A 13,637-nucleotide genomic window follows, 5' to 3' on the forward strand; every position below is an offset into this window, starting at 1 on the left:
AAGAAATGGCACCTTGTCTTGTGTGGCAGATTATCAGTGGATTTGCATTGAATCTAATTCCTTCCAGTATTGATGTGGTTCATCCTCTTATGCTTTTACAATTCACCTAAAATCTATACTGCTAATAGCAACAACATATACTTACAGAGTGCTTACAGGCACTATTTTAAAGTGTCTTAAATATATTGACTCGTTCCATCATAAAATAATTGACATTTTTGTGTTTTGTGAAAGAAGTGCATGTTTTAATTAACATCTGTTTGCCCAAGCCTTTTCCATATAGGAATTGATTCTCCACTCAATAGATGAAAACTACTGGGGGCATAATAATAAAGAGACAAGTATGATCACTACCCTGTGAAACATGCAATCTAATGGGGAAGAGCAACGTAAAATAAACAGTTACCTTCAAGTGTGATTATGAAAGGGAGGCAAAAGCTGAAGTATGATTTTCGCCAAACATTTCTGCCCTCCAGTATTTCTCAGCTGACTTGGGCTTAGCCAACCTGGAAAATTGCATTGTAGAATCTGTCTGCATAAAACTAAGTTCATCCTGAGCAGGGTGTGAGTGCTGCTATGAGGGAAAGTTAGAGAAAGGTCCATTGTACTGATGGCCACCTGTTCTAGTGGGAGTCTCTGACATTCTTTTCTTCATAAGCATTTAAAAAATTCTTAGCAGTATAATAGGGTAGAAAATGGTAGAGAATGTGAAAAAAGTTCCCAAAACATATCAACACTCCTCATTCCGTGTGGGAGTCCCAGAAGTCTTCTTGCCTGTCTAGATAGCAAGTGTAAGCATTTCTGAACTGGGTTGCAGCAGATGGCTCAGTTTATATTAACTGATACTAGACCATTTGACCCCAGAACAGCCCCTTCATCTCCAAGTGCTTTGATTAAATGAGCAACATAATAATGATAATAACCTCTTTCAAGACTTATCATAAGACTTACTGTTGTCGAAGCAATTTGAGATTCCAACTTTATTATTGAAGCCTAGACTGTGATTATAGGCATGACTCACAGTGTGGATTCTACACAACACTCAACAGTTTCAGAGGGCAAGTGTTGGCATGTGGACAAAGACAGGGATGGCAGGTAAACATCACTTACTGAAGTAGGGGGAACTGTTTTAAGTCTCCTGTGATTTGAATCCTAATGTTTTCTTTCTTTTTTTTTTTTAATTCCCAAGTGCCTTTGGAAATTAGTAGTAAGTGTGTTTGGGGAATAAAAGCAGCATTGTTTTTATTTTATATTTTCCCCTAAACCAAAGCCAGGTGGCATATGGAACCTGAGACTCTGACAACTCTGGCAACCCTCAACTTAGTTCTTAGCATTACAGATCTACCTTCAGAGGATGAGTCCAGCAAGGACCACAGGTACCCACAAGGAGAGGAGAAGACCACCAGCCTGTTCTTAGTCTGGTGCAGAATTTACAACGTGTTTTTCCAAGAATGGAGACTTTGTTCTATATTTGCTTGCATCTTAAGTCACACACACACACACACACACACACACACACACAGAAACTACAAACTACACATTTCAGGGAAATAGAAGAATTCACCTTTGATAAAATTAAGCTAATAAGAAGGTAATTTTCCAAATATCAGAAACTAAATTCTAAACTACTTAGCCAAAGAAATTTGCTGTGATCTTGCTTTTTTAGGATGGAACCATTCCTTTATCATTTTATTTCCATTTTTTTCCAGTATCCCCATCTTGAGGGGTAACAGAATCCAAGAACTGGCTTGTAAAGAAATATTCTCTACATTTATCCAAGGACATATTACCAAGGAATTCAGATAAAGGGTACTGGAAAAAAGAAGTGATAGGAAAATACATTGGAATTCACTCTGATTTTCTTTGAGCCTCATCCTAGTTTCCTTTTAGGCCCTGAGTAGATGGAAGACGGTTTTTATTTCACAGCTAGATTAATAATTGCTGAGAATATGTATGTTTTCTTTTCAATATGAAAGTTAAACGCATATGTGGAGGTCTCCCCAAACTTTGCAGCTCTGGCATCACAGTGATGATGATTCTAACTGCCTTAAAATAACCTGAAGCATTTGCCTTGCCTTAGTTCGTTCATCAACCGAGTGTTCAAGACTTGCTGTGGGTGACCAGGCCTCTCATGCAGGCTGGGGGTCCAGAGACCTTCACACAGCTGATGAGCATCCTGTCTGACCTCTTGTGTGGCTACCCAGAGGGAGGAGGCTCTCGAGTGTTCTCCTTCAACTGGTATGAAGACAATAACTATAAGGCCTTCCTAGGGATTGACTCCACAAGGAAAGATCCTGTCTATTCTTATGACAAAAGAACAAGTAAGTTTTCTGAGTCATGTGTATGTAAAATGGCATCTGATGTTGGTTAAGCTGATGGTTTAACACTTCCAGGGAACCCCAGTCCTGGGGTTAAGTTGGTTTTGTTAAGGGGCCCCAGGCAAAGAATCTTCTTCCAGAAAGTCCATTTCCCCTTGGAGGAAAGGGGCAATGCTCATAAAAACATTTTGGATATGAGCCAGGGAAAGAACTGAGACCCACTTGGAAGGGGAACAGAGGGGACATTTTCCACTGATCTGACTGAACTAGGGTTAAGTTCTGAAGAAGGGAAGAAAGATAAATGAGGAGGCAACCCAGAGTTACAAGCAAAGCTCAGGTCAGAAGGGCCCTGGCAAATAAACACGGCTGCAGGATGTTTTTACAAACACAGCGCAGTGAAATTCTGTGTGTGCAGTACTGAGTTACGTTTCAAATGGCAGGTCCCTGGCAAGCCATCTTTCCCGTCTTTTATTATTTTGGGAGGGGGAGGCTTCTGTGGGGTACGGGAGGGTGGAGTGGGGAAGAAATACAACCGGGTGACCTTTTAGTTAAAAATTGAAAAGAGGCAGCAAGGCACGCACCAGAAGTAGCTGTGCCCTAAGATAGCCCACACGACAAATTAAGCAGCTATGTGGAGGGAAATTATTGAGACTAGAGCTGAGATTCCAAGGGGAGGCTTTGTTTGGCTTCTTGTCCCTTGCATGTGAGAATGGCATCTGTTCCTTGCTATAATCCCAGGCAGGCTTCTCAGCCTCCTTCTAAAGCAGAATAAACCACAGGGCAAACCCCATCCTTTGTTTCTCTGATGAGGCCCTTATTGAGATGCACTGTGGCATTTTGTTACTTACTAATGATGAGCTTGTTATTGGTGGGGTACAGCCTATTAATTTAGGTTATTTGTCAAATCCTCCAGCATAGAGTTGAATGAGACATGTGATTTGAACACGCTAATGACTATGTTTAGCTCTGAGCAACTGGAGTTTCTTTAAAATCTGTCCCTTCTCTCCTGGCAGCGACCTTTTGTAATGCATTGATCCAGAGCCTGGAGTCAAACCCTCTCACCAAAATAGCCTGGAGGGCAGCAAAACCTTTGCTGATGGGAAAAATCCTCTTTACTCCAGATTCTCCTGCAGCTCGCAGAATACTGCAGAATGTAAGGTCCCAGCTGGTCTTGCCTTTTCTACCTTGGACCTCCCAGAAGAATGAGAGAGTGAGGAAGAGCATGCGTGCCTGTGCACATGCACACAGGCAAATGCACACAGGCACTCAAGTACTCATATCCCTCTGGTAGCAAGCCTTATGTTTGTTTTTTGCTTAGTGGAGTCTTGGGTTCCTCCCCCATCCACAGTCATCATTGGAATGCTTTGTGCCAGAGTCACTGGCTGGGCCCTCCCTTCTCTACAAAACCTACAATGAGGTTTTCTTCCCCAGAGCCTGAATTTTATCTAATGGAAGGGATCACTGTTCTCTGAACCCTGGCTACCCAGGAACAAAGGGAAGAAGGGAGGAAGAGCATTTCCTCAGAGGGAGTCCAAATCTAGCTTTAATGAGGTTCTGAGACAATAGCATCATCAATATTACATGTATCTCTGAGGTATTAAGAAACAGATTCTGTCATTGTGGAGGCTGGGAAGTAGCATATTTTTCTGGGAAATATCAGTAGACTGAGAAAATAAAGATGCTTCCTTGAAATCCTTTCTCAAACACTGAGGGTTTGTGACAGGAGCGGGGAAAGTAGAATAAAAAGTTCTCTCTCACTTTTTTCCTCTCTGTTCTTGTCTCTGGTTTTAGGCCAACTCAACTTTTGAGGAGCTGGAGCGCCTTAGGAAGTTGGTCAAAGCTTGGGAAGAAGTAGGCCCCCAGATCTGGTACTTCTTTGACAAGAGCACACAGATGACCATGATCAGAGTACGTGTGGCAGGGGGAGGGGAGGAGAAGGGCCAAGAAAGTTCCATATATTTCCTTTTCTTAGTAAGGGTTGATCTACTGGAGTTGGATCGAAATATAACAAGCATGGGCCAAAAGCACTAGTTCTGGAGTCACTGACTTTGGGTGGGAAATGTTTCTTAAAATCTGAGGAAAATGGTGCAAACTGCCACAGTATCAGTGGCTTCCTGAAGTTTCTTGCTTTTATAGATTCACTTGAGGGCTCAGATTCAAAGGATCATCTCCCCAAGGGGCCAGCTCTGTAACTGCAAAGGTGGTTGTGTATGTCTGTCTGCTGTCGTTACCAACTTTGCAAAGCCAGGAGACCAGAGTCTTCTATAGCAGGGTAATTAAAAGAGAACAACAGCAACAACAACAACAAAAAAAAAAAAAACAACAACAAAAAGAAAGCTTCCAATATACCATTTTCCCTGTCATTCTTCCCAACCCCCAACATACACATTTTTCTTCTATACAGACCTGTGTATTTAAGGGAAATTGGATATAGATAGGTATGCCTTATCGTGGAATGAAACCCACTAGCTTTTTAGAGAGGTTTAAAGTCTATCCCTATTCGTGAAAAATTGGAAATGGCCTGAAACAAGGCCAGAGATCCTATGGAATCTTTAAGTAATATAATAATAATGTAATAACATTGCTTCCTCCCAAGGACACCCTGCAGAACCCAACAGTGAAAGACTTCTTGAATAGTCAGCTTGATGAGGAAGGTATTACTGTAGAAACTGTGCTGAACTTCCTGTATAAGGGTCCTCAAGAGAATCAGGCTGATGACGTGGCCAACTTTGACTGGAGGGATGTATTTAACATCACTGATCGCACCCTACGCCTGGCTAGTAGATATCTGGAGGTAAGGCATCTCATTTTCCCCATTGATGAACCAGGAATTCTCACAGTTCCCAGAGATGGATCCTGTTCTCTAATAGCTTATGCACACTTGAAACAGTTCCCTTTTTACATCTCCTACCTCCTGATGGCTCCCTGACTCCACCCTGGCTGCTCCTCCTCCCTTGTAGCCTATACCGTAGTTGTGCTTGTCCTCAGCCCTCTCTTGTCTGCCATAGCTTCGGTCATCATTGGCCTCAAGTTCTGAGGTCCCACTGCTTTGTAGAAACTCTCACCCGCAGGTTCTGCAGGCACATCAGACTCAATATATCCCAAAACAGATTTTCCTCCCGTAAAATCTGTCCTCCTCTAGCATTTCCTACCCTGATCCCTGTCCTCAGCGTTATTCCTTTTTTTTTTCTTACAATAGGAATGATTTTCATTTTTTTCCTTCTATAATTAATTAGTTTATTTTTTAAAATTTACATCCAAGGTAGTTAACATATAGCGTAATAATGATTTCAGGAGTAGAATTTAGTGACTCATCACTTACATGTAACACCCAGTGCTTCTCCCAACAAGTGCCTCCCTTTATGCCCCTCACCCATTTAGCCCATTCCCCCACCCAACACCCCTCCAGCAACCCTCAGTTTGTTCTCTGTATTTAAAAGTCTCTTATGGTTTGTCCCCTTCACTGTTTTTATCTTATTTTTGCTTCCCTTCCCTTATATTCATCTGTTTTGTATCTTAAATTCCACATATGATTGAAGTCGTATGATATTTGTCTTTCTGTGACTAATTTCACTTAGCATAATACACTCTAGTTCCATCCATGTTGTTGCAAATGGCAAGATTTCATTCTTTTTAATCACTGAGTAATACTCCATTGTATATATATACACCGCATCTTCTTTATCCATTCATCCATCAATGGACATTTGGGCTCTTTTCATACTTTGGTTATTATCAATAGTGCTGCTATAAACATTGGGGTTCATGTGCCCTTCGAAACAGCACTCCTATATTCTTTGGGTAAATACCTAGTACTGAAATTGCTGGGTTGTAGGGTATTTCTATTTTTAATTTTTTGAGGAACCTCCATACTGTTTTCCGGAGTGGCTGCACCAGTTTGCATTCCCACCAGCAGTGCAAGAGGGTTCCTCTTTTCTCCGCATCTTTGCCAACCTCTGTCATTGCCTGAGTTGTTAAGTGTAGCCATTCTGACAGGTGTGAGGTAGTATCTCATTGTGGTTTTGATCTGTATTTCTCTTGATGATGAGTGATATTGAGCATCTTTTCATGTGTCTGTTAGCCATATGGATGTCTTCTTGGAGCTCAGCACTGTTCCTAATTCTCAAGCCAGAGATTTTAGGGTCATCCTTTTTACCTTCTTCACATTTGACCCAACAGCTATTATTTACTGGGTGTTTCTTTGTGCCAAGCACTGTGCTACGTGCTTTTATACATATTAGCTCATTTAGTCCTCACAAGAGCTCCACAAAGTGTGCACTGTAATCATTCTTATTTTACAGATGCAGAAGCTGAGGCTTAAAGAGGCTAAATAAGATCTCCTCCTGTAGCTGTTATGTATAGCAGATAAGATCCAGATCTGGGTGTGTCTGAATTCAGAGCCTGCCCTACTGACTCCTCTACTGCCTCTGTCATGTCCAGTCACCGAGGATAATTGTGCACCCAATTCTAACACATGATGCTTTTTCCCATACCACCAAGAAATTCTTCAACACCAGCTGGATGTCCTGCATTTCAACTCAATTCTGACACTGCCTGGAGTTAGCATCAGATCCCACAGGTTAAGGGCTCAGTCCCATGACACTGGCCCCCAACCCTACTTCAGACACCACCCTCACTTCTGCCCACAAGTTTAGACCACAGGTTCCCATGAATCCTTCTTGGATTCAGTTAATTTGTTAGAGCAGCCCACAGAATTCAGAAACATTTTACTCATTAGATCACTGGTTTATTATAAAAGGATATAACTCAGGAACAGCCAAGTGGAAGAGATACATAGGGCAAGGGAAAGGGTGTGGAGCTTAAGTGTCCTCTCTGGGCACACCATTCTCTCCAAATCTCCACATGTTCACCAATTCAGAAGCTCACCAAACCCCATCCTTTTAAGTTTTTATGGAGGTTTTATTACTTAGGCATGATTGATTAAACCATGGCCATTAGTGATTGAACTCAGTTTCCAGCCCACTTCTCTCCCTCCCCTCCTACCCTCTGATCACATGATTGGCTCCTCTGGAAACCAGTCCTCATCCTTAGGTGAGGTATAAAAGTCACCTTATGAACGTAACAAAACACACCTTAATGGTGCTCTTCACTTAGGAAATTCTAAGGGTTTTAGGAGCTCTGTACCAGAAACAGACAAAGACCAAATACATATATCTTATTATATGTCATGGCATCACACTGAGCTTTATCTATCTCCTAAATATCTCTCAACTTCACCTCTTGCTTTTTAGGCTCTGAGTCCTGGAGGCATTATCATCTCTCTACCAGCCTGTTCCAGTAGCTTCTTCCCTGGGTTCCAGGGTCCAGTCTCTGTTGGATCAGGCATTTCTCCAGAGTTACATCCCAAACACACATCTGCCGGCATCACTCTCATGCTTAAAATCTCACTGACTCAGTCCCCAGGGAACAGAAATCCCTTCCACACCTGCCACAGCCCACCTTCCCAGTCATCGCTTGCTCACACATCTTCTGCTCTTCTCCACTGACCCTTTTGCCACCCTCAGACATACGCTGAATACTCAGGATTTACTGTGTGCAAATGCTGCCATTTATTAGAGCTTTTTTGCCTAAACAGAAAAAGATAATTTTTTGGACATAACCTGGAAGTTCAGGGGCTCTAGGGATTGAATGACGCCATGGGATCCTTATGTCTTTCCATCTCACATTGTGCTTGCTTCTGCTCAGCTTCAATCTCAGCTCGGCCCTCTCCATTTGGTGGTGCATCAGCTGCTCACAGCCTTCAGTGATTTTCTTCACCCCAAAAATTCTGCAAAAACAGGGAGTGGCTTTCCTATACCATAAGCATACTCCTGGATAGTTCTCTGATTGGCCTGGCTCTACCTATCCCTGAGTCTCTTGGGGGATTGTGTACTATGATGGAGAGGTCTGGGTCATATGTCCACCATGGAGTAAGGAAAGCAGAGTTAGCTTAATCTGAGTCTCAGGGACTGAGCAGGATTACTGGAAGGTGGAGGAGGCTGTTTCCTCCAAAAGAAGAAACATAAGGCAGAAAAGCCTGAAGTGACTTTTCCTTCCCCATCTGTTGAGCTTCCATTCAGTCATTCTTTGAGAGTCAGCTCTCAGATGTCCCTTCTGCTTCAACATAAATTTTAGCCATTCAGTCCTCTGAGCTTCCTCTACCACCTGTATCCCCATCCCTGGTCACGTCACTACCATCCACCTGCTGTGGTTATAACAAAGGCAGGACTCTGGGAGGGGGGGGCAGAGATGGAAGAGAAGAGCTCTATTCCTTTATTCTTGCAGAATGGAGTTCATTGGTTCTCACAGTGTTTTTGTTAGGTACATGAGTAGTAAAGAATACTTCTTTTGTTTGACTTGACATTTGCATGGTGACACAGAGGTCTTAAAGGATTATTTTTTCCATGTAGCTTATGCTTAATGTAGCACCAGGCAACCCAACAGGTACTTAATATATACCAACTGTTTAGATGGATAAGAATTCAGTTTCTAGAACCATATTGCTTGGGTTCAAATCTCTGTTACTTGTGCCTCAGTTTCTGAATCTGTAAAATGGGGATATTAATAGTACTTACCTAATAGGCTTGATATGAGAATTAACTGAGTTAATTCATGCAAAGCATTTGGAACAATTCCTGGAATATAGTAAGCACTTTAATACTAACTTTTTAACAATATACAAACCAACCAAAAATAAGGCTTAGGAAGAGGACTGGTATTAGTGAAATCAGACCCAGCCGCTGAGCTGTTCCTGGTGCCCTTGTAGGGATTTTTGAAGGAGCTGATCACATCCTGTCTCAGCCACCAAGACTTCCAAGAGCCTTGCAGTCCCATTAACCAAGCTAAGTGCTCCTAAGCAAAGGCCATAGTGGCCACAGGCTAGTGGCCTCCCCCAAGTTTTCCTAAGAGTGGTTTTGGTGGAGTCACAAGCCCAGCAGGTGATTATGATGAGGTGTCTGGTCTTCCTGCTGTTGCAGAGGTAGGAGAGAGACGGAAAGCAAGGGAGCGATGAACTGAAAGGGGAAATGTGCAGTGAGGAAGAAACCAATCATTGCAGTGGGTCCTGGGATTTTCTGCTTTTGTTCTTGTGCTTTGGGAAGTCTGGAAGAGACTTGGAGAACCTCCATCTCCCATCCTGATGACTGCTTAAGAGCAGATGGGGATGAGACCTCCTCCCCAGTGGCTCTAAGAGTCTCTTCAGGACAGGAGAGCAAGTATGTTTCTTTACAGGCTGTTTAAGACTCAAATGAAGCTCTCCTTTTCAGGAATATGACTTGCACTAAAGAGGTTTAAGAACTTCCTCTTGGGCCACGCTTGTTGTCTACTTCTCTGCGTGTTCCAAGAAAGAAAAAAATCATTTCAGGACTATTAAGCAAAAACAGCCTTTTAAGTGAAAATTATGTTGATCTAGGTCAGTGTGGTACTCAGATGTGATATTGAACAATAACACAAGCTGTCAGAACTAGGAGTAAAGACCTTTAAGCCTTTTGTCTTTATAGGAAAAGGGAATGATTTAATTGGTTTTCTCTTCAACTGATAGAAAAGCTAAATCTGCTTCCTTTCTACTTGGAATGAGGCTTTAGTTACTGGAAATTCCATTAAGTAGCCTGGAGAGTTCTCATTCCCCTGGAGCCGCCTTGCCGGGTCACTTATATGCAATTTTAGGCTACTGCTTGTAGAAACTTCTCAGCTGTCCAGTGAGGACAAATGGGCCTGAATCTCTGCTTCTTATGAGCTAAGTCACTGTGAGAAATTCACTTTACCTGCTAAGGCTCGATTGGCTTATATGTAAAATCCAGATAACACAACAGACTTCAAAGAGTTGATGCCAGGACAAAATGAGAGAAGTGTGCAGAGCAGTCTGTACGTTCATGCCATTGATAGTTTGGCATGTGTATAAATTCTCCACCTTGGGTTCTGGCTGTTAGGTGGGGGTGGTAATGCCCTCCTTCATGGTGGCTATGAGGGTGAATGGGAGAGGGCTGGATGCATAGTAGAGACGTTCCGTGCATGGCAACTCTTCCCCTGAACCACCAGGGGAAGTCTTTCCCTGAACCAGACCAGGTAAAGTCTTTCTCAGATTGAAAAACTTTGTGTAAACTTTAATGAGACACTATGAAGCTACTATTTACATTAACCTTAGTGAAATGGCTTAGAATCAAGACAGCCAGATCATTCCTGAAGGCCCAGAAGGATGGCTCTGCCCTGGGCTCCATTTTGTAACTTCTGTGGATAGTGGTCCAGTGGCTCTAGAACTTCTCCTGTCCTCAGCGTACCTGCTCAACAAGACGCTTCTAAAATGTCATTCATTCCATAATCCTCTGATCCCCTGCCCTTAGCAGGGAAAAAGAAAGAAATGAACAAAAGGCAGACTTCCTAGTGAGAACGTGGGCAATGGGCTAGGGAAAGGGGTGAGGGTAGTGTTTGGGGAGCCTCACATCTCAAACATATGGAGAGATTCATTTCTGCAGGCCTTCTTTTTTTTTTTTTTTTTTCAACGTTTATTTATTTTTGGGACAGAGAGAGACAGAGCATGAACGGGGGAGGGGCAGAGAGAGAGGGAGACACAGAATCAGAAACAGGCTCCAGGCTCTGAGCCATCAGCCCAGAGCCCGACGCGGGGCTCGAACTCACGGACCGTGAGATCATGACCTGGCTGAAGTCGGACGCTTAACCGACTGCGCCACCCAGGCGCCCCACTGCAGGCCTTCTGATCACCGTCTTCCTCGCATTTAAGGGGACTGAAGGCAAATGAGTCTTCACATAGGTAAATCTCTTAAACTGGTATATGTATACTTTATGGTCATAATTTATGTGTGTCTTACATATATTTTTTTCTTGAGAAAAACACAATGGAAAAATTAACAAATCATTCCTCTGATTACCCTTTAGTTAAAACAAACATACATACCCCTCCCCTTTGATTTCTTTGTTTAGTGAAAGATTAGGCCTGGCACAAATGGGATACTGTTTAGAGTTCACAGTGTATTTAATTTACATAGTATATTTGAATTTCAGGTCTTGAATTTCGCATCAGGAAGCTGAATTCAGCCAAATTTCAATATGAAAATACCTCCAATCAAGGCATAAAATTGTATTTGAACCAGTCAAAGCTACCTTTCCCTAAGTCTTGAGAAAACATGCACTCATTAACTGGTTTTGCCTCAGATGTCATCACAGTCAGTATATGTGTATAGCTAATATTTGTTTTCTTCATGGTGATTATCTTGCTGATAAATTAGCCATAGTGGGATTTTCTGGACTGCTTTTCCTCTGTACCTTGCATGCTCCTGGCCACATGCCACCACCACCCAACCAGAATGTGCTCAGGGAGTATAGTTTTCAGGCTAGCCTAAGAAAAAATAGGATTAGAAAGATAAAGCCACTGATCACATAATATCTTTAGAGTCAGATATGTAGATATTTGTGGAATATCTCTCCTACTGCTTTCTTCTGTTGATGCGTTGGCTCTAGATATGCACTGGGAAGCTAGGGAGAAATCAGGGGAGAGGTAGAAAGTGCAGAAGTCTATACCATCAGAGCAGTGCTATTTAGAGGGCCATGAACTAGATCATTCTCTGCCTCTTCAATCTCTCAGAAGCATAGAATGGGACTGAGGAAGGAGAACGCAGGTGAGGGGTGAGCTGGGGTCATGGGTGAAGGGAAGGGACTTGTATTTGAGGCACTTTTATATGCCATCTCATGTAAGCCTCCTAACTGCCTGCCAGTAGGCATGATTGTTTTCATTTTATATAATTAAAAATGGAGGCTCAAAGAAGTTGACTGACTTGCCTAACAGCGCAGCAGATAAGTGGGGGATCCAGAATTCAAGTCCAGACCTGTCTGGCTCTAATGAGGAAGTTCTTTCTTTTATACTATGAGGGGCACATTGGTGGGGGCTCAGTATGTATTGTCTGGATAAATTATATAATGAGTTGAATGAAGACAGCAATTATTTTGTAATACTCTGAATGATAGACATTATTTTGATTGGGACTTTTCTGCTTGGAAATAACTAGATTTAGAGTGGGAAACCAAAATGATTTTAGCTGATTTGGTCATTCATATATTTGCATGCACTGAACTACCTACATCTGAATACAAATAATCCCTGACCCCTAATAGCTCACACTTTATTGGGAGAGATAAGAATGATATTAAATAACGCCATATTAATGGTCTCTCAGAGGACTCCTAGAACAATGATTCAGTCTGATGGAGTAGAAACAAATTGCACAAATCCAAATTCACATGTCACCTATCCTCCAAGAACTGTCAATTCTTCTCCAAATCATCTCTGAAATCCCTGCTTCCTCTCCTTCTGCACGTATGGCCTCTGTTCAGAGTCTGTATTATCTCTCCTAGCTGGTCCCTGGATCTCCATTCTCTTCTACTGCTTCTACTCAGCTCCCACACTGCCTCCAGTGAGGTCTTTGTAAAACCAATTTCACCATGACATTCCTTCTGAAAGCTCCTTAGTGGCACCTGGTTGCTGTAAAGGTGAAGACATTCCCGGTCTAGCTCCTCCAGGAGTCTTCCGCATTGTATGAGATGGCATGCTGCCCCAGGCCTCCCACCTGGACAGCCAGACTCCTCCCCTCCTTCACCTGCTGGCTCCCCTTCAGGACTCAGCGCCTGTTTTTCAGGCCTTCCTCTACACATGCTATTCCTCCATCGTAGCCCTTGATAATTATTTGTTCATAAGCCTCCCCATCCCCATAGACCTGAGCCCCTTAAGGGCTGAAACTCTGTCTTATTTATCTTTTGACTTCCCACTTTATCTTAGTGGAGCTGCAGTGACATGAAGTAAATGCCCATACATGCCAAATTAAGACTGAAAATACATATATGCTCGGTCTAAAAGATTGAACTTGCTGGCTAAGCAAGGCAGAAAGATACTTTCAGGCAACAGGAAGAGCATAATCACAGCGCAGAGGTGTGGCTGTAGCATCAGGGGAGTAGGTGGGGGTAGGGAGGAGCAGCAGTGTCTGGAGATGAGACTGGAAAGGTCAGCTGGCCTGGCTTCTGAGAGCTTTTACTCTGTAGGTTACAGGATGCCATCTCCAGCACTTATTCACGGGTTCTGTGATTTGGGGCTACAATACAATTCCACCGCCTGAAAAATGAGGGTGATAACCTGAGCTGCAATTTGGGAAGTGTTTACCAGAGTGGCTGAACTGGCTATTTGTAATCAGAATGTGCTCTGACTGGACAGTGCCTGACTCTGGTGGTTATGAAACACTTTGAATACAGTAACACTGACCTCCTGGAGTTGTTGGAATGATTAAACTCGAAAGCTTTGAGAGCTCCAGTCTTCTG

The 13,637-nt window shown here is 42.8% G+C and overlaps 1 protein-coding gene across 1 annotated transcript in view; it reads left to right on the forward strand.

Annotated features, from left to right (window-relative positions):
- Positions 1 to 13,637, forward strand: part of ABCA4 (ATP binding cassette subfamily A member 4) — a 164,309-nt gene that overhangs the window by 36,763 nt on the left and 113,909 nt on the right. The window contains exons 8-11 of the mRNA XM_047082315.1: positions 2,081 to 2,321; positions 3,332 to 3,471; positions 4,110 to 4,226; positions 4,915 to 5,112. Of these exons, the coding sequence (XP_046938271.1) occupies positions 2,081 to 2,321; positions 3,332 to 3,471; positions 4,110 to 4,226; positions 4,915 to 5,112 (696 nt within the window). The remainder of the gene's footprint in view (positions 1 to 2,080; positions 2,322 to 3,331; positions 3,472 to 4,109; positions 4,227 to 4,914; positions 5,113 to 13,637) is intronic.

The sequence above is a fragment of the Lynx rufus genome, unplaced genomic scaffold, assembly GCF_022079265.1.
Source record: "Lynx rufus isolate CCGP_SWC_20201006 ecotype Redwood Valley unplaced genomic scaffold, mLynRuf1.p SCAF_2, whole genome shotgun sequence".
Classification (NCBI taxonomy): domain Eukaryota; kingdom Metazoa; phylum Chordata; class Mammalia; order Carnivora; family Felidae; genus Lynx; species Lynx rufus.